The sequence below is a fragment of the Topomyia yanbarensis genome, chromosome 1, assembly GCF_030247195.1.
Source record: "Topomyia yanbarensis strain Yona2022 chromosome 1, ASM3024719v1, whole genome shotgun sequence".
NCBI classification, from domain to species: domain Eukaryota; kingdom Metazoa; phylum Arthropoda; class Insecta; order Diptera; family Culicidae; genus Topomyia; species Topomyia yanbarensis.
Window position 1 is genome coordinate 73,475,274 of NC_080670.1, and position 24,849 is coordinate 73,500,122.

The 24,849-nt window shown below is 38.8% G+C and overlaps 1 protein-coding gene across 5 annotated transcripts in view; it reads right to left on the minus strand.

Moving 5' to 3' along the window:
- Window positions 1-24,849, minus strand: part of LOC131677939 (cilia- and flagella-associated protein 43) — a 107,809-nt gene that overhangs the window by 4,337 nt on the left and 78,623 nt on the right. For all 5 annotated transcript variants that reach the window (XM_058958031.1, XM_058958036.1, XM_058958033.1 and 2 more), the window contains 7 exons: window positions 21,152-21,533; window positions 20,975-21,099; window positions 20,562-20,907; window positions 3,863-4,297; window positions 3,299-3,801; window positions 2,980-3,223; window positions 2,794-2,922 (listed from right to left, as the gene is read on the minus strand). In XM_058958031.1, coding sequence (XP_058814014.1) covers window positions 2,794-2,922; window positions 2,980-3,223; window positions 3,299-3,801; window positions 3,863-4,297; window positions 20,562-20,907; window positions 20,975-21,099; window positions 21,152-21,533 — 2,164 coding nt within the window. The remainder of the gene's footprint in view (window positions 1-2,793; window positions 2,923-2,979; window positions 3,224-3,298; window positions 3,802-3,862; window positions 4,298-20,561; window positions 20,908-20,974; window positions 21,100-21,151; window positions 21,534-24,849) is intronic.

The following is a 24,849-nucleotide window of genomic DNA, read 5'->3' on the forward strand; positions in this document are numbered from 1 at the left end:
AGTATCAAAACTCTTCAAATTGTCTCGGAAGTCTGTTATTTATTGTTACGGGACCCTATGGCAATTTCAAAAATGGAATTGGAATGGAATGGCCACTCACGGCCCCACGGGAACCTGCTCCGGAATGTCCGTTCCTGGGTCAAATCACCAAATGGTTCCAAAACCATGAGATGCAGCCTACTGATGCAATTCCAAGAATTTTAATACCCATATTGCTAATATTCCATTGAAGTTCACAAATAGTATCCCAGTACTGGAACCTGCTTCTGGAAATCCGGATTCCCGGGAACCGAATGAAGTGACCCGATTCATTTTTACCAAGTCCAAAAGCGGATGAGTTCCTGAATCCAAAACACCCAAAAGCATCAAAATCGGTTGGAAATTACCTTAGTTATTGGAATTTCAGATTTGTGGGTACCCGGTTACCCACGTCGGCCTGTTACGTAGTAAAAAAATTCAGGAGCCCCTCCTAGCTCCCCCCTCACTATATCAACAATTTTATTAACCCAAAAAACTTGACTTAGTGAAGTTATAAGATGTCACAAAGTTTCAATTTCCAGCTATGGATAAATCATAGGAATTTCATTAATTGAAACCTAAAAAGGTGCCCAGGTACCGCGTCAGATACATAACGGTTAACGGTTGGTTGAATTGGCTTGCAGTCTTCGACAAATCTGTTCGGTATATCTTCAATAGCTTACCTCCTTACTAAGTCCATGCTCGGATATTTAAAGCTATTTTGTGAACTGCGTGTGTTTCCCCATTCAATTTGGCCAAAAATCCCATACAAACTTTAAGCTCTTTGGGGAAGGGATTAGGGTTAACCGATTTCATCCAAATCTGGACGGTGTCAATTTCTTTAAATGATTTGGAACGACGCGACGCTAGGGGTGTAGATTAGTGATTTCAAAAATGGTCGTTGTATTGTAATTTATATATATATATATATATATATATATATATATATATATATATATATATATATATATATATATATATATATATATATATATATATATATATATATATATATATATATATATATATATATATATATATATATATATATATATATATATATATATATATATATATATATATATATATATATATATATATGGTGCAAAATGATCGTTTTTTCAGCACAGCACTTTTTGGTTCCATTTGGGGTCCCAAACAACTGTGCAAAATTTGGGGTCGATTGGATTTGTCCCGGCGTGGCGCATTGCGTTTGAAATTTGTATAGAAATTAGTATGGGAAAACCTACTTTTTTGCATTTTCTATTTTACAGATTACAATTGGTCGGTGTTAAGTCAGACCGGACTAAGTCGCAAAACATCAAAAAATGAGATAATTATAGCAATGGATAAAGAATTACAACTCAACTACATTCGACTCTTGCCAGATTTGAAATATGTAACAATAAACAAGAATTACGGCAAAAATTAATTTTCAATCATTATGTAAAGGATGCTGCGATTCAAACTTTAAACTCGTGTTTCTCGAAATCAATATTTTGTCACTTAGTCCGGACTTTGCCGAAGGATGCATGGTGCTAGAATGTCTCTACAACAAGTTATAGCTATTCAAAGTTCGATAGATCGAAATAATTGCCAAAAATCATTTTTTTTGCCAACACTGCGAGTGTACCAATGATATGTCATATAGCGTACCAAAATAACATCATATACTTTAGATTTACCATATTGGTATGTTTGGATGAATTATTCAAAAGCCTTAGCTCAATTTCATGGGCATAGGTAGTTTAGCAATAGGGCGTAGTGAGGGGAGAGGGGGGGGGGGGGACTTTTAAATATGGAAATTGGAACTGAAATAACTGAAATCTTATCGAGTTGGAATGTTCAGATGAATTATTTTAAAACATTTACACAATCCACAAGTGCCCCAGTTCAACAGTAATTATTACTTCAGGTGATCGAATCACATCGAAAAGAGCATCCTATCAAATCATAGTGCGTATTAAACTGAAATATAATCAATGCATTCCTCTGACATATCAACTCGACATCAGTTGATTCAGTCTGCAGCTTTACTTCCATTCATGTAAAGTAAATGCAGAGGGATACAGTATGTTTCATTTCATAGTTACTATTATGCATAGAATATTGTGCAAATGTTTTAAAATAATTCATCTGAACATTTCAACTCGACAAGATATAAGTTATTTCAGTTAGAATTTCTATATTTTGAAGCCTCCCCCTCCCTTTCCTCTCACTATGCCCTATTGCTAAACTACATACGCCCATAAAATTGAGCAGGTTTTCCCATACTAAATTCCATACAAATTTTAAACGCAATGCGCTACGCCGGGTCAAATCCAATCGACCTCAAATTTTGCACAGTTGTTTGGGACCCCAAATGGAACCAAAAAAGTGCTGTGCTCGGTTGATTAGGTTATGATTACGTTTTTCCACATAACAATGCCTCACCCTAGTATATATATATATATATATATATATATATATATATATATATATATATATATATATATATATATATATATATATATATATATATATATATATATATATATATATATATATATATATATATATATATATATATATATATATATATATATATATATATATATATATATATATATATATATATATATATATATATATATATATATATATATATATATATATATATATATATATATATATATATATATATATATATATATATATATATATATATATATATATATATATATATTCCAATATAACACGTATATCATACGGAAATTAAATAAAAGTTAATCATACCTTAACGTGGAGCAACTGCCGGATTTGACTTTCTTGGAAAGCAAGCTGATTTTTTTTAGAAGCAATTTCTCGTTGAAAAGCATACAAGGCGGTTTCTGCATCTGCTAGTTGAATTTCGCAGCTTTTGAGCTACAATTGAGAATCAATTGTTACAATTAGGATGTGAAAAATTTGGTTTATTATTACTCTGAATTCACTTTCCATCTTAAACCGTCTCATTTTACACAGCGTATGCCACATATTGCTATCCATACCGGCAGGACAATGTGTTGTATTATCGAGGATCTCGCAGGCTGATAAATGATCTACGCATTCTTGCGGTAGAAGGATTTTACTCTTTTGATTTGCTTTTTTAACTGTAATGCGTTTAGCCAGATCTTGGAATACAGATACAGTTATCGCCGCTCGCAATTGTGCCTTGGGGCGTTTCCTGTAAGCCCATCAAGAGATTAGTTTTCACCAAAAAATTATAATATTTTTCAATAAAAATAATGTTAGATATTACTTGAAAATTTTGTAAGCTTGATCAACAATTGCAGATTGCGCAGTATCTGAGAAGTTTATTTTGAATTGCTTGTCGAGCATCTTATCTTTGGTGTTTAGTGTTTCATATGTATTCTTGTAATCGACAACTTTATCCTGGAGGCCAGCTATAATTTCAGTTAGTTCGTCGATCTGTTTTTGCATCACGTCTATACCATGTCTGAGATGGTTTATGTCACGATCAAATATCAAACGTTGATGATGAAACAGAGAATTTCTCAGAATACGTATTTCTTCTTCTCGTATGGCAGATTCTATGCGGATCTTTTCCAGCAAACATTGCCCTACTATTGTGTTGAATTTTTTTATCTGATCTTCCAAACTCTTAACTGTTTGCACTTTTTCCAATCCAAGAATTTGTTTATAGCGTTTTCGCTCACTGCTTAAGAATTCTAGTTGATCTTCATATTCTTTCACTTCTCGAAGATCGGTTTCGGTGTAGTATTGTGGGTCTTTTCCTGTTTCCTATAATGTTTACTATTAATTGATATTATACTAATTGTTTTATTCACATTGTGAATTTTACCAAACATTGAGGAGTGGATGGTGTTTTTTTAATTTCATCTTCCCAACGGTGCTCTAATACTCCATCCATCATGACCATGAGTGCACGATCTTTGAAGTCATCAGCCATCAGTTCGCGCTGTCTGCGTTCTCGTTCCGCCTTTTCGAATGCGAGAAGACATTCCGTACTGGGAGTTAAATACTGAGTAACAGAAATCTCGTGATTTTCGATTTTTACTATTGTGTTAGGGATTTCATCCGGTTGAAAGCATGGATCGACAATTATTTCCGGTATGAAGTCGTCAGTCTCCAACAGTTCCGACATGATTAGTAGTTCTTGCTGAATGATACGCAACCGGATATTTCTCTTTAGCACAGTGTCCATTTCGTTATTTTTCAGCGTTTTCAGTTCATCGAACTTTTTGTTGAATGCATCTCGAAGCTTCAGTATTTCTATCTATAGAATGAAATACATACTTAGGTTAATTTCGGGAGACTTGTCCCGCATTTCTAAAAATTAATGCAGCCTCAAATTAAATTAAACTATACCTGAATAAAAAATACAAATTACTAAAAGTTTCTAAAAAACGTTGAAATAGTTTTGTTGTCGAAAAACTACTTATATTTATAACCAATGTTTAAAAAATATTAGTGTTTTCGGATGAGATACCGCATGCGTGGGTGAGATAATTTCGTCAAAATTGGTATGTTCGGATCGGGAAACTTATACGTTTGCCATGTCTATGCAACACTTTGTCACATCTATGACAACGAAGTCAAGCTATTTCACAGGAGCTAGGTCAAAATGGTACCCAAACCTGCGTTTTTACATTTCTTACAAAAGAAATGTATAGTATTTGCTCAAACTTTGAAAAAAAAAATTCCCGTATGTATGTATGTACACTAATGTCATGTAATTATCTCAGCAATAGCTGAACCGATTTTAATGAAACTAGTTTCAAATGAAAGGCCTAACGTGACCATTCGACATTATAATTTTTGTTTTTCGATATGTTGTGTACCTTCTGAGATATGGGTGATTTTAAAATTCCAACATGTTTTAAGTAAATAACTATCGAACACGTCATGCAAACTCCATACATAAATACCTTTCTAACAAGCTGTATATTGTGAAAATCCATGTTTATTCCTCACTTATCAATTTTCACTAACTAAAAATGAGACCGATACATACAGAGTATTGCTTTATTGGTGTTTTTTGGAGCTAAACTAAACTGATTTTGAATATTGGGGTATGGAAACACATCTACGTGATTCAAGGAATTCGATTCTGAAAACATTTTGTGAATCACATCAATAATAAATAAACTATTTCTCAAATATTAACGTGTAAGTATACTTCAAAGCAAAATACTGTGTCAGTTTACGTCATAGTGAAATTTTTTCTAGAGTTCATGTATTTGTCCTTTGGGTTAGGCGTTGCGTTCAACGGCGAGGTAGATGTTGGAGGATTGTATTAATTCACAGATCATCAAGTAATCCACCTAGTAGTGAGATAAAAGATTGCTCACATAAGTATACTCGCCCCATCACTGAGAGCAACTGCATTTTTGAAACCCAAATTCTAGCTAAAATTTGGCTTCTTTTGAAAGATTTCGGTTATGCTGGTCATGGTGCAAAAATTACTATTTGCTTTATTTATAATAAGGGTGTTAAGGAATAAATATATCGCATAATATACACACTTAAAAATATTTACATCTCGCAAGATGCACATAAAAGGAGCGTTACAATTCACTTGAATTTACATTCAAGAACATGTAAAAATGTACTTTATTAACGATTCTCCATCTCCATTCAACCGAGTTCTACACCAAAAGAGACACAATAATTTATTTCACATTCAAAACATGTAATTTTTTTTTATTGAACAGCAAAATACGTCGCAATGTTGTTTACGTCAAATGTAATTTTCATTTTTTCTAAGTGTGTACCTATAAAAATAAGGTCACGATACTACCCATCATTTCATTCGTTATCGAGCGGTCAGTCGAGATACAAGTCTTTTATTGCCAGTCCGTACACTCTATAGCGGAGAAGATATGCCGATTGAGGCGAGTGGGTGGCCGTGTGTGAAGAGAAATCCCCAAATTGCTGCCATTTTGGGACGTGTTTTGAGCGTTTATACGCTGGAAGAGTGTACCAAAGGATCGGTGGATAGTCGGACATTATGGAGTACTCCGGATGAAATAGATTCCTGGAGTGTGACGAGCCGAAAAATCCCTTCTCGGAGGTTTTTCTTCCCCGCAGAAGCATCGTCAGGAGCGAAAACAAGCGGGTGTACGAATACACTTCCGCACTCACCGCTCCACTTTTGTACGAAAGCTGTTACTGCGAACGAGAGTGTGTGAGAAGAACCAAGCTATTACGAAAGTGAGACGGACAAACCCACTGAAAAGTGCGTATGTACTCTACACGGAAAGCATCATCGACGGCATATTTTTTATGTCTCTTATTCTGTCTGCTATGGAATTTGTGCGTTGAACGTTTTCGGTCTGTTCACTCGTTGAGTGCTTACTCTGGGTGTATTCTTGGGTGTACAGAAATATGCAGAGTTTGTATGTTTTCTATTTCCGTCTCTTTTATTCTGCTGTGATTTTTATCCATTCTCGTGAGTGTACTTCTGGTGAGTATTCGGCTAGTGAATGGACCGAGTATATTCCATTTGATTCAAACATTACATTAAGGCGGGGCTGGTTAATTTAACGATTACTTCGGAACACGGTTTGCCTTGTATACGAAATGGTTAATCGGAAAATTAATTGAGCTAGCACCTACCTAAATCCTGGAATCAAGTTATTTGCAGGTATGTATATAAATACATGGAAACACCTTTTTTTCTGTAAACCGCTGCCGGACAGTGGGAGTTAGGACACACACACAGTCCGTACACTCTATAGCGACAAGGAATAGTGCTAATCCGCGTTCAAGGTTATCTTGCGCACTCTCCGGCTAGTCGAGGTGTCAGTATTTTTTCCCTTCTTTTGTGTTTCTGTTTCTGAGTACCGTTAGCCGGTCAGTGACAAGTGAAGCAGTAAGCCGTCTCTATACCGTTACATACAGAAGTTAAGTATTAGTTTACGTTTCCCCTTCTTGGCTGTCTTACCAACGTGCACTGGGCAATAGGCCCGTGCAAAAATGACTTCCCCTTACGGCGGCTCATCTCAAGGTGAGATGAACGTCGAAACAAAATCGGCTCCCCGGCTCAAAGTATATCCAAGCTCTCCCACCGGGCCATTCGTGATCTTCTATCGGACTAATGATAAAAAGTGTTTGAATCTGTTGCAGATTTCTCGAGTTCTGACGGATCGGTATTCGGCCGTGGCAGAAATATCTAAAATTCGCCCAGATAAGCTTCGGGTAGTTGTTAACAGTTTAAATCAGGCAAATGATAATGCTGGCTACTGGCCCTTTATAAAGGAATATAGGGTGTATATTCCAGCTAGCAGGGTTGAATTCAGGGGTGTCGTTTCCGATTCGAGTCTTAATTACGAGGACCTGCTAGAATATGGGACCGGCTGTTTCAAAAACCCCATACTTAAGCCAGTGAAGATATTGGAGTGCAAATGTTTGCATTCAGCATCAGTCGCAGCTGACAGGAAGAAAATATACGTCAACTCAGACTCTTATCGGGTGACCTTCGCTGGTTCTGCTCTACCCAACTACCTCCTGTTTGACAAAGTTCGTCTACCTGTTCGCCTCTTTGTGCCGCGGGTCATGAACTGTACTAATTGCAAACAATTGGGACACACAGCCTCCCATTGTAGCAATAAAGCCCGTTGTGGGAAATGCGGTGGGAATCATGCGGATGATTCCTGTGGAAGAGATGTCGAAAAGTGTCTATACTGTGGGGGAAACCCACATGATCTCCCTTCATGTCCCACGTACAAACAGCGCGAGGAGAATCTTAAGCGTTCCCTTCAGGGACGCTTTAAGCGATCTTTTGCAGAAATGCTTAAGAGAGCTACACCACCTGTCTCTACGAACGTCTATACCAACTTGTATACTGACGAAGGCGATTGTCATGAGCCCCAGGAGGGAACATTTTCTGCTGTGCCTAGAAGCAATAGAAAAAGGAGGAACGTTTACTCTCCCAAGCTTCGTCGTAAAGGCCAGAAGGTGTCTCTTCATGCCTTCCTTAAAATAACTACTCAAGGAAGTACTGGTGCATAACCGAAGCAAGTCGCTCCCGGTCTCAGTAACCTGAGCTCAAAAAAGGAGTTCCCAGCACTTCCAGGAACATAAAAAACCCCAAGTGTTCCCATGTCTCAACCAGAGAATGAAAACAGCGCTGGCTTAATACATTTCTCTGATATTGTGGACCGTATTCTAACAGCTTTAAATATTTCTGACCCCCTTAAAAGCATCTTGATAAGCTTTTTACCCGCAGTAAAAACATTCTTGATGCAGTTTACTGCGAAAATGCCCCTCCTTTCAGCGATTGTATCCTTCGATGGCTAATTCGTCGAACGAGGTCAAGGATTTAATCACTGTTCTACAGTGGAATTGCAGAAGCATTATCCTGAAAATCGAGTCCTTTAAAATCTTAAGTATAAGCACAAGCATAAGCATAAGAGATCGCCCGTAGTTGCTACTCCGTTATTGACCAGAACCAAATTAGGTTGCAAAATGTTCATTGGAACAACATGCTTGGGAATAACATGATGAGCCACATTGTACAAGCTATTCTGATCCCTGCATGCTGATCAATACCGACGCCGGCCACGTCCGAATGCAGATCTTTCGGGAAAGGAAGGAATGTTAGTTCGATACATGTTGCTCCAAGAGACCGAGGAATCCTCTGCATCTCCACATGTATCACGGGAAGGGGAGAGTTGTTAGTAAGTGTGCCAATAGCGTTAGCATATAATAATTGCTCTGGGCAGCCGGCTGCCAATAATTTGGGAAATTTATCATTTGTTGTATTAATACGATTAGCAAAATAAGCAAGTTGAACTGCGGATAGCCGGCTATAAGGAGCACTGCTTATATTTTTTTTAATAATATTCAATCACGCGACGAATTTTTTCGTGGTTTCTATCGTGTCGGTGCTGATTTTACTCGGCGATCGTTTGAATAAAATGAGAAATCTTATACAGAAGGTTCATCAGACTCTTCCATAGGTGTCGCGGAGTTGGTGGTTTGGAAGGGAATAGAGCCTAGGATTCGCTCCACGCAAGTGATGCGACCTGTAAAGCATAGTTTATTAGGTAGTAGTTTAGTTACTTTTCGAGAACACGATCGCTCGAAAAAGGTCTTGTTTAGTTTTTGGTTCTTTTTAAACTCTCGGTAGCCGGCTACGGAGAGTATCCTATGTTTTCTAAACAAAAGCAATTTCAACTCCACACAGCCGATCGTGGTAGTATTGCCTAGAAAAGGTAATCTTATCTGCATAATGGGCCGAATCACTATTTATTGCGACATTATTTAGACAAATTTCGCTATTTCTTCTCTACGATATATTTTTGGGTTGCAAACTACCAAATGATAACACGTTATACAGACAAAGAGTTATGCTAAGAGTAGAGCTCGAGATGTTATAAATCAACGAAAGTATTTCCTATTTTCCTTATCGAATTGTTTGTGAAATACACTGCCGTTCTATGCATAACTGTCCCATGTATATAGGGAATTCCATAGAACATGGGACAAATGTGCTTATAACGGCATTACACGTATACGAACGATTATATCGAATATTGAAGGGAACTACAGAGGATCGTTAACCTGATGCACGGGCTTGTTACCAATAACGGAACTTGAAATTAGATTCATTAAAACAGACGCGGCGAATTCTCAGTACGGATTGACCCGCGATCATCGATACCAGTCAAATCAAAGTCTCAGTGGAGCCGACCTCCGAACAACTATTCATTTTTACGTAGTCTTCTCGGCTAGATCCGTTCGCACCCTCTCGTTCTGGCACTATCGGCTGAAGGCCGATAGCACCCTGTCGTCGCCGGTCTAAGGACCAAATGTCGTCAATAGACCTAGACTCGCGTGGAGGCATGAGATAGAATTGAAAGCTAACCAAAGAATGTGACAGCAGAACACTTATTCTTCGTCCTGAAATAACTGAAGGTAATTGCCAACCGGTTCCCGATCCCTCTCGCGAATTGTCAGTTCTCAAACCTTATACATGATTGAAGTCATCATTCCACTCAAATAAGGCCATGTGTTTTCCCTAAGCACATTGAATGCTCTGTGGATCAGTTCCCCGTTGGTAAAACAAACCCTAAACAAACACAGAAATTAGTTTGCCCAGTCCAAAGAAAAGTTGGCCGACCGGCAGATACGTATTCCCTTTGCCATCACAGCAATGAACACCCAAAATTTACATCCGACAAAATATCTGCAATCCCGAATATAAAATAATCAAATCTCTACTCATTTGCAATAAAATAAGAAAGTTAAAAAAACAGTTGAATATCCAAGGCACCGCCGATGAAACACCCAATCGAAAATAGGTGATTATTTGTAGAATGTGCACTGTGTCACTAGATGTTTTCTGCTCACTTTTATTGGCCTTGCATCGGGAATCGACGGCGCGTAATGCGAGGAAAAGATTTTTTTTGTTCATTTGCCGGAATTCGATTTTCACAAACTGATGCCACTCGCGTCAGTCGAAAATATTCCGAAAAATGCTTTTATAAGCCACTTCACTTTGTACAATCGTTAAATTGCACCGTTATTCACACTATCGATAACCGAGAAGCAGCAAACTGTGTCGAAAATGATGAAAATTAACCGACTCGAAGCTCTACGAGAGTAAACCGATCGCGACGAAGATACACACTCGAATCTGAAAATTTTACTAAATAACTTGAAATGCGTTTCTTTTGCACTATGCGAGACATGGATTACTTTAGAAATAGACCCACACTTCCATGATTTTAACATTATTCGCTTCGATCGAGAAGACTCTTACGGAGGAGTACTTTTGGGGATCAAAAAGTGCTATTCTTTCAATCGAATCGACCTCCCCTCGACACCAGGTATTGAAGTTGTCGCTTGCCAAACCAGAATTAAAGGCAAATACCTTTGCATTGCTTCCACCTACATCCCCCTAGAGCCTCAGATAGCCACCGACGGATTTGCGACATTGCGGAACTCCTCCCCGCACCGAGGCTAGTTTTAGGTGACTTCAACTCCCACGGTACGGCATGGGGTTGCCCAACTAGCAATTGCAACTTGTTGAAAGTTTTAAATGTTGCACAACTGCTACACCATATTTTTTATTGTTGGATATATTTGAAAAGAATTTCCACGGGTTTTTAAACTGATTGTGCAACTATGTAACTATAGAGTTGGCCAATAGTGTTAAGTATGCAAACATCAATAACAGTTGTGAAACTAATCAGAAACTTTGCTAACTTGCACAAACAGTCTAACAAGTTGCAAATGCCTCTTTGTTTGCCCTTTTCACCCTAAAACAGAACTGTTCAACTACCCAGTGCTCGACAAATGGCACAGCTATTGTTTTCATTATTTTGCTGCAAATAGGAACATGTTGCACAACATACAAATAAAGTGCGCTTTTTCCATAACTTAGTTGTTACCAAGAGAGTTACAAGTACTATACAGTAACAAAGCGTGCTACTTGGGTGCCTTCATTACGATAATCGATCTACCCTACTCCATGAGCTTTGCGACAACTCCAATATGACCATTTTGAATACGGGTGAAATGACACGGATTCCTGTCCCTCCAGCGCGTCCGAGCGCCTTGGACCTGTACCTCTGCTCGACATCGCTGCGGTTAGATTACATGTGGAAAGTAGTCTCTGATCCTCACCGCAGCGACCGTCTGCCAATCGTAAATAATATTGCCAAAAGTTCAGGGCCATCGAATGCAATCAATGTTTCGTATGACCTCACACGAAATATTGGTTGAAAAATTCGCGTCCGCGATATCCGACAAAATCGAGTGCACACAAGAGCTTCATCCGGAGGAAGAGTATGGGTTCCTGGCTGGCTTGATTTTCGATACCGCGATTCAAGCTCAGACTAAACGCATACCAGACGCGAACACAGGCGGGCGTCCTCCCAATCCATGGTGAAACAAAAAGTTCTCAGACGTGTACGCGGAGAAGGCCACTGCGTATAAGATCTTCCGAGACGACGGGCTGCCAGCTAGCTACCGACAGTATGCGATGGCGGAAACACGCACGAAGAGTTTGATGAAAGCCAAAAAACGTAGCTACTGGCGCCGGTTCGTCGACGGATTAACTAGAGAAACATCGATTAGCACTCTTTGGAGTACGGCCCGGCGCTTACGAAACCGAAACAGTACTAACGAGAGCGTGGAATATTCAAACCGTTGGGTATTCGATTTTGCCAAGAAAGTTTGTCCGGATTCCGCCCCGGTACAGAAGATCTGCCGCGCCGCATCCCCTCACGATAACGCGAACGAAACACCGTTTTCGATGGTGGAGTTCTCACTTGCTCTCTTGTCATGTAACAATAAAGCCCCAGGGCCAGACAGTATCAAATTTAACTTGTTAAGGAATCCACCAGACTCTGCCAAGAGACGCTTGTTGAATTTATTTAATAAGTTTCTTGGGGGTAATATTGTCCCTCATGACTGGAGGCAGGTGAAGGTCATCAGGTCTCTTCATGCCTTCCTTAAAATAACTACTCAAGGAAGTACTGGTGCATAACCGAAGCAAGTCGCTCCCGGTCTCAGTAACCTGTGCTCAAAAAAGGAGTTCCCAGCACTTCCAGGAACATAAAAAACCCCAAGTGTTCCCATGTCTCAGCCAGAGAAAGAAAACAGCGCTGGCTTAATACATTTCTCTGATATTGTGGACCCTATTCTAACAGCTTTAAATATTTCTGACCCCCTTAAATGCATCTTGATAAGCTTTTTACCCGCAGTAAAACATTCTTGATGCAGCTTACTGCGAAAATGCCCCTCCTTTCAGCGATTGTATCCTTCGATGGCTAATTCGTCGAACGAGGTCAAGGATTTAATCACTGTTCTACAGTGGAATTGCAGAAGCATTATCCTGAAAATCGAGTCCTTTAAAATCTTAAGTATAAGCACAAGCATAAGCATAAGAGATCGCCCGTAGTTGCTACTCCGTTATTGACCAGAACCAAATTAGGTTGCAAAATGTTCAATGGAACAACATGCTTGGGAATAACATGATGAGCCACATTGTACAAGCTATTCTGATCCCTGCATGCTGATCAATACCGACGTCAGCCACGTCCGAATGCAGATCTTCCGGGAAAGGAAGGAATGTTAGTCCGATACATGTTGCTCCAAGAGACCGAGGAATCCTCTGCATCTCCACATGTATCACGGGAAGGGGAGAGTTGTTAGTAAGTGTGCCAATAGCGTTAGCATATAATAATTGCTCTGGGCAGCCGGCTGCCAATAATTTGGGAAATTTATCATTTGTTGTATTAATACGATTAGCAAAATAAGCAAGTTGATCTGCGGATAGCCGGCTATAAGGAGCACTGCTTATATTTTTTTAATAATATTCAATCACGCGACGAATTTTTTCGTGGTTTCTATCGTGTCGGTGCTGATTTTACCCGGCGATCGTTTGAATAAAATGAGAAATCTTATACAGAAGGTTCATCAGACTCTTCCATAGGTGTCGCGGAGTTGGTGGTTTGGAAGGGAATAGGGCCTAGGATTCGCTCCACGCAAGTGATGCGACCTGTAAAGCATAGTTTATTAGGTAGTAGTTTAGTTACTTTTCGAGAACACGATCGCTCGAAAAAGGTCTTGTTTAGTTTTTGGTTCTTTTTAAACTCTGGGTAGCCGGCTACCGAGAGTATCCTATATTTTCTAAACAAAAGCAATTTCAACTCCACACAGCCGATCGTGGTAGTATTGCCTAGAAAAGGTAATCTTATCTGCGTAATGGGCCGAATCACTATTTATTGCGACATTATTTAGACAAATTTCGCTATTTCTTCTCTACGATATATTTTTGGGTGGCAAACTCCCGAAAGATAACACGTTATACAGACAAAGAGTTATGATAGCTCGAGATGTTATAAATCAACAAAAGTATTTCCTATTTTCCTTATCGAATTGTTTGTGAAATACACTGCCGTTCTACGCATAACTGTCCCATGTATATAGGGAATTACATAGAACATGGGACAAATGTGCTTATAACGGCATTACACGTATACGAACGATTATATCGAATATTGAAGGGAACTACAGAGGATCGTTAACCTGATGCACGGGCTTGTTACCAATAACGGAACTTGAAATTAGATTCATTAAAACAGACGCGGCGAATTCTCAGTACGGATTGACCCGCGATCATCGATACCAGTCAAATCAAAGTACCAGTGGAGCCGACCTCCGAACAACTATTCATTTTTACGTTGTCTTTTCGGCTAGATCCGTTCGCACCCTCTCGTTCTGGCACTATCGGCTAAAGGCCGATAGCACCCTGTCGTCGCCGGTCTAAGGACCAAATGTCGTCAATAGACCTAGACTCGCGTGGAGGCATGAGACAGAATTGAAAGCTAACCAAAGAATATGACAGCAGAACACTTATTCTTCGTCCTGAAATAACTGAAGGTAATTGCCAACCGGTTCCCGATCCCTCTCGCGAATTGTCAGTTCTCAAACCTTATACATGATTGAAGTCATCATTCCACTCAAATAAGGCCATGTGTTTTCCCTAAGCACATTGAATGCTCTGTGGATCAGTTCCCCGTTGGTAAAACAAACCCTAAACAAACATAGAAATTAGTTTGCCCAGTCCAAAGAAAAGTTGGCTGACCGGCAGATACGTGTTCCCTTACAATGCCATCACATCAATGAACACCCAAAATTTACATCCGACAAAATATCTGCAATCCCGAATATAAAATAATCAAATCTCTACTCATTTTTACCATTTTTTTGTTAACCATTTTGTTAACGACCTATTGATTCAATTTGTCAACAGTTTTTACGGCATTTAATTAGCAAGGGACTGAAAGATGAAGTATATTTTTCAATATTTAGAGCCATAGTACTCAAGGGAGAGCAAGGTGTTGAAAGGAGAAAGTTTAGAAACGCGTGGAAGGATCATATATGCAAGCTTAGAGCTCACCGGCGACTTAACCTTTTGTCTGCTACCGTAGGAGTCAGGGTCTTTTGGCATTAGAACTTACCGTGATGGGGATCCATCGTTGCAGCTTTGGGTGAAAGCTGCCGACACCGTGCAAATCAGCAACACATGTGACCATATATCACAGACGCTGAGACAGTCACAATAGTCGATAAAATAAAATCACTCAGGCAGACAATTGGTGAGGGAACAAACAAAACTTGCTCATTCAATGAGTTTCAACGTCGCAAATGCTTAGTGTGGAAGTTTACCGTGACTTAACTTTTTGTCGGTTCCGACAGCATGAAGTAACAAGTTACTTTACGCTTGTCTTGGACCTGTACCTCTGCTCGACATCGCTGCGGTTAGATTACATGTGGAAAGTAGTCTCTGATCCCCACGGCAGCGACCGTCTGCCAATCGTAAATAATATTGCCAAAAGTTCAGGGCCATCGAATGCAATCAATGTTTCGTATGACGTCACACGAAATATTGGTTGAAAGATTCGCGTCCGCGATATCCGACAAAATCGAGTGCACACAAGAGCTTCATCCGGAGGAAGAGTATGGGTTCCTGGCTGGCTTGATTTTCGATACCGCGATTCAAGCTCAGACTAAACGCATACCAGACGCGAACACAGGCGGGCGTCCTCCCAATCCATGGTGAAACAAAAAGTTCTCAGACGTGTACGCGGAGAAGGCCACTGCGTATAAGATCTTCCGGGACGACGGGCTGCCAGCTAGCTACCGACAGTATGCGATGGCGGAAACACGCATGAAGAGTTTGATGAAAGCCAAAAAACGTAGCTACTGGCGCCGGTTCGTCGACAGAATAACTAGAGTAAAAACCTCGATGAGCACTCTTTGGAGTACGGCCCGGCGCTTACGAAACCGAAACAGTACTAACGAGAGCGTGGAATATTCAAACCGTTGGGTATTCGATTTTGCCAAGAAGGTTTGTCCGGATTCCGCCCTGGCACAGAAGATCTGCCGCGCCGCATCCCCTCACGGTAACGCGAACGAAACACCGTTTTCGATGGTGGAGTTCTCACTTGCTCTCTTGTCATGTAACAATAAAGCCCCAGGGCCAGACAGTATCAAATTTAACTTGTTAAAGAATCTGCCAGACTCTGCCAAGATACGCTTGTTGAATTTATTTAATAAGTTTCTTGGGGGTAATATTGTCCCTCATGACTGGAGGCAGGTGAAGGTCATCACCTTTCAAACACTAGGAAAACCAGCATCCGACCACAACTCGTATCGACCGATTGCGATGCTGTCCTGTATTCGAAACTTGTTCGAGAATATGATCCTGTTTCGCCTCGACAATTGGGTTGAAGCAAATGGCTTACTGTCAGATACACAATTTGGTTTTCTCAAAGGCAAAGGCACGAACGACTGTCTTGCGTTGCTCTCAACCGAAATTCAAATGGCTTATGCTAGCAAAGAGCAGATGGCATCAGTTTTCCTAGATATTAAAGGGGCTTTTGATTCAGTTAATATCAAAATTCTTTCTGAGAAGCTGCATCAGCTTCTCAGAAATAATTAAAGTAAAAAGTTGTTTAGAGTCAGTAAAACACCATGTTTTACTGACTCTAAACTATTTTTTACTAAACTTGCTGTCTGAAAAACATGCATTTTTCGCATGGTGATTTATCGACATCAGGAAGTAGCTACATGGGTCTTCCCCAGGGCTCATGTCTAAGCCCCCTTCTCTATAACGTTTACATGAATGTCATTGACGAATGTCTTGTCAATTCCTGCACGCAGGGATGGGAATTATCATTCATTCGCATGATTCTTGGCGAATCCGCTCATTGCTCTGACAGCAGCCAATCGTTCATTCACGATCCGACTAAAACTCTCCAAAAGAACACAACTGAACGTAGGTAGAGATGAACTTCCGAAGATGTGAGCCAAGTAAAAGAATGACACGTACTATGTTGAATGAAGAAGATCGCGTTCTTCATTTGCGGATTGGATCGGAAGATTGTACTGTAAACATTCACAAGTGAATCAACTTTTAGTTCACAAATGAATGTGACATTGTATTCTCTGGTTGGGTTAGGTCAACTTTATAGTGCAAATGTACACTATAATCAATGTTGAGAAGTAGATTGCACTACAATCCACTTGAAATTGATATTGTGATATGCACGGAATCGTTTTAAGTTATTTTTTTCCACCAGCACATTGCAAACTACTTACTCAATAATAAGAGATCACCAAGTGAAAATTTCATAGGTCTATAAACAAGAACGACAAGTTTTTTTTTATTAGAACGATCCGGTGAATGTTTTGAAATGAATCTTTGTGAATGAAAGAATGCATTCATTTGCGATCCTTTCTGCTTTCATTCAAAACACTACGTATGCGATGGAGAATATAGTTACTATATTCATAGTTAGGCGGAGACACTGAGCGGAGCCAATCGAACATGTCAAATGCCGGAACCAATCGAGCATGACGTCACATAACATGTTCTTTTCGGATGTATATGGAAAAGGTATTGTGATTATGGTGATGATTATTTTACTCTCCTTGTGTTATCGAGCGTAGAGAAACAAAAATAAACAATATTTTTTTGTGTATCACCAGGAGATGTTCGCAAAAATATGAAACCACATCATATCTTCAAATTCGTATTGCTATTCGTACATGCAAAGTTCTTACTAACATCGTCAACAATAAAACTGTTAAGCTAGAGCTTGAACATTTGCATGGGATGCCAGTGTTTTCTTCCTGAAATAAGAGCTGCCAGTTTTCCGGTTTTTGAGTCCGCCTAACTATGAATATAGTATCTATAATGGAGAATGGATCATAGCCGGGCGCTGTCACTTTTTTCAGTTCTGTGTTTTGCTTCTCGCTTTCGCACGAACGCGTAACTCTGCACAAGAAGGGTTGCCGAGATCGGGTTTCACAGTAAGAGCATGTTGGTGAATGATTTCAAATTGATCGTTTCGTGAAATGATTTTTCCCATGCCTGCCTGCACGCTAAGGCAGCTTGTAGATGACGGTGTGGTCTATATTACAGGACCCAAAACCGTCTATATTACAGGACCCAAAACCGTCGGGACCATTCCCGAGCAAAGTCCAACATCAAAATTACAGCAAATAGACAACATATTTTGATATCAAGCATCAAATTGAAATCTTATTTCGATATCAGTTTAAATTTTTCCAGATATGACATCATATTTTGATGTGCTTACATTTTTAGAAAAAAAAATGTTTGTTTCTATTTCTTTGACAAAAATCAAATTGATTACTTATTTTGTTATCAATGAATTATTTCACCATCTCAATGAGTTTTCAATTTGCTTTCACTGATAGCATGAATAGTTTTCTGTTTGATGTCATAGTGCAATTTTTCTGCTTTCGATTTTGATCTTTTAACCGTTAAAACGACCAAAATGATAACAACCTGAGCAATCATTCCCTACTACATAACAACATCAAATTTAGTTCTCAATTTGTTATCAGACTCTACTCGGGTTGCAAGATACCTTGGACAATTTGTCTGCTTGGGCCCTCCAGCTGGGTATCGAGTTCTCCACGGAGAAAACTGAGCTAGTTGTATTTTTAAGGAAGCGTGAACCAGCGGAACCACAGCTTCAATTAATGGGTCAAACTATCGCTCAGGTTTCAACTTTCAAATATCTCGGGGTCTCGTTCGACTCTAAAGGAACCTGGGGATGTCACATTAGGTATCTAAAACAGAAGTGCCAACAAAGGATCAACTTTCTCCGTACAATATCCGGAACATGGTGGGGTGCCCATCCAGGAGACCTGATCAGGCTATACCAAACAACGATATTGTCGGCGATGGAGTACGGGTGTTTCTGTTCCCGTTCCGCTGCGAACATACATTTCATCAAACTAGAGCGAATCCAATATTGTTAGATCCTCTGAAAAATCGATTTTAGGACCTCTCATATCGATTGCTCAACCGATGGGATATCTTGAACCCGTTAGTAATTGCAAATTTCGAAAAGTTTGTCGAGCTCAATTCTCAAACCCGATTTATGTCCTTTTACTTCGATTACATGGCACAAAATATCCATCCTTCTTCATACTATACCAACTGTGTCAATCTCCTTCATGCTTCTGATTCAACTGTATTCGGGCACTTTACAAGGTGACATATATGAAAAGACCAATTAGCTTCAGCGAATTTTTCAGTATTACTCATCAGAGAACCCTCGAAAGTTGACAAACTTCATGGAGCAATGGTGAACTGGGTCGAAGTACCGTCTAAATTGGCCGAAGGTCATGCATGCTTTCTTGATCCTAAATTCCATGTGAGCTGTCCAATTAAGCTTTGAGTCACGAATTACCCCAACGTACTTAGCTTGATCTGCGATAATAATTTCTGAGTCAAAGAACTGCAATGGACGAGGATGAAAAAAAAATTCCATTTTTTTATTACTTTATCTGAAAGTACAACTCCTTCAGAATATTTTCCCAATTTTTTATAGAGATCCAAGAAATAGATCGAAAGTTACAGCGCTTCCAAGAGCGGTTCGTCTACCAACAGCAGTGGTAACTTGAAATTTTAAACTCGATTATCTCGAAATGTCGTTTTTCAAAAAATGGTTTTTTCGTGATGTCGATTGCCGAAAAACCACTCATCCGATTTTCTTCAATTTTCTTCAATGGATCGTGATCAATTTTTCTCGTGCCTTAACGATTTTTTTTTCTATGCATACATTTTTGTTTAGTAGATGAGAATTTTTTAATACAATTTTGATAGCTTAAAACAGCGATTTTTTAGGAAAAACGTTTCCGAATACATGAAAAAATTATTATTTATTCAACTAATCATTAAGAATTACTCATATCTCATATACTAATGGAATTTTTTGAGTTTTGGGATTTTAGTTGATCTATTGGTCTTGAATCGTGATCACCGCAAACCTCTTATATCAAAAAGGGATTCGGGGAAAAAGCCATAGCTTCGCCAATTATAAATATATTTTTATAAACTTAAGCTTATTTATTTCTCTGAAAAATATAGGGTGGGTGCTCCTATAGTTGAGGTGTACCAATAGTTGCAGTAGTGGGTTATACGCCTAACTAAGGTACCAACCATCAACAAATATTTTTTTTATCGATTCATCGTACTAAAATTATGCAACAATAAAACTGTTATCCTTGAAATTTGCTCAAATAACTATTTAAAAAAATGATTTTCTTAGAATTATGAGCTCCCTTGCACCTATAGTTGATATAGTGATCCTATAGTTGCAAGTCCCATAAGAAAGCAATGGGATTTGCAACAATAGGAACCGAAAGTAGCCATCTGCCATCTTTGTTCAACGCATTGAGTCAAATGGTAGCGCACCAAAAGGGGCACTCGATTCGAGTTTTCGTTACGCTCAAACACGAGAATTTTACTGTTTTTAGCACATTTGTGTTATTATATTGGTTCTTAACAATGAAGCAAAGCTGTTGATGTCATTTTTTACGCATTCCACGCATATCATATTATCGTAGTAATGTGACTCTATACACGAGATATAGAGAGTGCGGCATCTCACTTGACGCGGTATCCCACGCTACGCGGCATCTTACCTGACGCGGCATCTCTTCTAACATTTTATATTGTTTTTATTTGAATTACGTACATTTCCGTAGATATTCTCGAAATATAGTTGTTCAAATGTAACGGCCTCTAACTGTTCGAATCGCAACGGCATTGGTTCCACGAATAGATGCGTTGTTGTACCGGTGAGACTATAACACTTTTTGGCCATGGAACGTGACAACACGTCGATCATGTTTCCATACTCAGGGTCACGATTTAGTATTGATTCTAACTGATATGTAGGCGTCGGCTTCCATGGAAGTAGCGCATCATGACTGGCCATGTGCTCGGTGTTGCGATACACACCGATCTTTTGTATAAATTGCTCGTCTCGTTCTTTTGGGAGCGATGGGTAATTTTCGACAGCAAGTTTCGTTAATATCGATCTAAGCGAGAAAAAAATAAACATTTTGGGTACACTTGGCTAAATTAATAGTTGTAGGTAAGATTTACCTCACTTTCACTGGTTTGCGTTCCATGACATCCCAGCATTTTTTAATAATCTTGGCGTTGGCTCTTTCCTGACTTACAATGTAGTTTAATAATCGGCGGTGTTCTATATCCCGTTCGACTTTAGCCTAGAAGGAATTAGCATTTATATCCGTGCTATAGGTATTCAATTTACCATACTTTTGCTTTTAACTGTTCTGTGATTGCAACATTTAAATTAAATGATTGAATGCACAACTGTTCTTGGTCCAGTGCAGTTTCGTTTGCATCAAGAAGTTCTCTTAATTTAGTTTTTATCGTTTGAAAATCATTGAGGATGGCCATTTTATCGTGTTCACACTCGAGTTCCTCTCTCTCCAATCGACTGATCTTCTCCATATCGATCCATCTGGTTAAAGAAAATTCAATAGGTCTGAAACCGGTGGTTGGAGTGCGAAACATGGCCATCACATCGTCGGGTTTCAACTTCAGCTTCATGTCGTTGTATAGTTGTACACTGGCTGCACTTCGATGAACTTTAGTACAAACCAGACAGCCCGTATAACTGAGTGTGATTATATATCTAAAAGCAAAAAACGAATATATGCACATGAAAGTATTTTTGTCGGTCATTTTTCTCCTCATATCTGGTTTTCGAGATAGTAGGTAGATGAAACCTTATGATAATATGGATTATGCAACTACAATACTGTATTATCAATTAAAAACAGTATCTTAAATATTCAACCAACTTCTCCCTCCGGTACAAAAAAAAAAACAAATTAAAGCAATAATATGTGAGTCATTTCAGCCAAATTTATTTGAATGTTTTAAAGCTTATGGCTCACATCTGCAAAAGTGTTTTTCGTTAATAATATACTTTATATCTTAGTCTGGTATAAAGTATATTATTATCGAAAAACACTTTTGCAGATAGGATGGCTAGTGTCAGTTTGTCAAAGATTTAAAATGATCATATTTTGCGAGCATTTTTGAAGTTCCTTTTGTGATTCCAAATGAAAGACGATTGTTTATTTTCGTTGATCCCATCGCGTTTATTATTTGTATAGGAAATACTATACACTAAAAAACCTGTTTTAATCCACCTAGCGGTGCAATTGTGCCTCTAAACTATGGCACGGAGGCTTTTTATGTTCAACATAATTGTGGAAATGTGATTTACATTCTTAGTACACTTTGCACTTATATACAATGGCATGCCAGCCACGAACTTGATGAGCTACGTTACGACGGTGAAACATTTGAAACAAAAAAATATCATACTCCATTAGCCTAATCAGAATTAGATCAATGTTATCTGCGTGCTAACTCATTTTGTCATGCGGGGGTGGGTATGTGAGGAGGGCGAAAGTCCCATGAACGAACAACTCCCCAGCTTAAATTGGTATGCTTTGTGATACAGTGGTGGTTTAAAGATGATGGGGTTGAAAGGGAGGGGTATGAGGGCTGGATGGGGTGGTGGTCTGAGGGGTGATTTAAAGAGATTTTTAAAGGAGGGGAGTGAACAGTAGAGGGAGGGGTGTAACCCCTCTCCGTAAACCATCAACTACGCCCCTGTTAAAATCCAGAAACCTTATGCGAGTCGAAAAAAAATTAGGTTGACGTTTTTCAGAGTGATTGCATAACCTTTCTATATGAGAAAGGCAAAAATGTGCCAAAATCCAAAAAAGTGAACCGTCGTCAAATTTTTTTTTCCAGTTTGCATCAAATCTCGACGTTTCATGCACCTTGAACACATTAAGCATCAAAAATAAAAATTCTATTTTTAATTTTTCCTATAGTTTATATGAGAAATTTCTGTGTGGCCGCACTCTGAAACCCGTAATTCCGGAACCAGAATTCCGATCGATCCAAAATTCAATAGCAGCCGATGGGAAGGTTGCACCTTTCATTTGAGACTAAGTTTGGGCAAATCGGTCCAGCCATCTCTGAGAAAAATGAGTGACATTATTTGACACATACGCACATACATACACACACACATACACACATATACACACATATACACACACACATACACATACACACATACACATACATACATACACACATACACACATACAGACTTTTTCCGATCTCGACGAACTGAGTCGAATGGGATATTACACTCGGCCCTCCGGGCCGGGATTAGGTTGACGTTTTTCAGAGTGATTGCATAACCTTTCTATATGAGAAAGGCAAAAATTTAATGCTGCACTACCCATAAAAGCATATGAGTCCCATATTGAAAAACAGCAAGCCGAGAAAAATGCTGTCAAGATTTACATTTTCATTGAGCCTTATGAATGGGAAACCATGCTTTGGTATTTTTTTCGATATTTGCTAAAAAAAACTTATTAATAAATTAGTTATTGAATTTGCTTTTCGACTTTGTCTCATCAGAATTCGACACTAACTTAGTTAACGGACTAAGCTAGCGCCGGATTGACGCTAGCTCCAAAAAACGGAGACTCAATTTGAGCAAACCCCTAGTCAAGCGTGATATCCCGCAAGAAAATAAGTTCATTTTAAGCTGATTAGATCTAATGAAATCGAAACATTTGAGCAAACCCCTAGTCAAGCGTGATATCCCGCAAGAAAATAAGTTCATTTTAAGCTGATTAGATCTAATGAAATCGAAACATTTGGTTTGGCATAGCAGGCCAATGCTTGATGCCCTATGCGATATTTCTTCTTAGTGGAGAACAATTTTGGTAAAAACTATGTTTTCTCCATTGAGGAGAAAATTGTTTAAAATCATCTTTGCGCGTGAAGAGCACAAAACCTATAACTAAATTAGTTATTTAATTTGCATTTCGACTTCGTCTCATCAGAATCCGACATTAATTTAGTTAACGGACTAAGCTAGTACCGGATTGAGGCTAGCTCTAAAAACGAAGACTAACTACGGTTCTCCAGGTAAAAAGGGACAAGTCTGTCTTTGCCAAGAGGCATGTTGGTGAACTCGAGTGATTCGTAGTTATACTGCCGTAGCTCGATATGTTTTCAAGTAATTTCACCACAAAATGGTGACATTGCAGCATTTTTCCACCGACGAGTTGTTTTAAAGGTCTCCATGGCCAATCTATTTCCTGTAGTTTTGATGATGATGATGATGATGATATAAGAACTCACCATCAGTGCATGGAATACTCCGGTGGGTGCAGATGCTTTTAACAGCAAGCATAAAATCATGTTATTAAATGACATTCACTTATCACTGTATAAAGGGCCAAAAGGGAGTGAAGCCATAAACAGAGACATTTATGCGAAATCAAAAGGGGCAGAGAATCTCCTTCCAATGATAAGTTCCCGCCATTCGAATAATGCATAATCGCCATTCGAATAACGAATAACCTTGCTGGGTGAGTTGCACAAACATAACCTTATCTGTTTACGAAAGGAAAAGTAGTATCTGTCGAGCAACAACGGTTGATTCGAATTATAATTTAACAACAAATTTATGCTTCAAATCATTAATTTCCATTGTAGTCTTATTCCGACGAACCCGCGTAATAGTTTTATTCTGTTTATGACTATTTTTATCGATAAATTTGCAAAATTTTAATGATTTATCACGGACGCCCCGCAACTACGTCTTTTTTGATAATCTATTTCCTGTAGTTTTTTACCTAAAACCAAAAAATATTTTATTTCGATTCTGTAGAACGATAGAAAGCGATGTAGGGTAGAAGAGCCCTTATTCATCTCATTAGTTGCGATGTCACACTATTTCGCTGATAACTCGGCTAACAGTGATTGGATTGCGCTTAAAAAGGTATCAACATCTTCGCTTTGTTTTTTAAGAAGCAGATGAATAAAATATCTGATTTGGAAAATGTCAAATACTCGTATTTGAGTGATGTGAAAAGTTGAGTACTACGCACCCTTATACATCC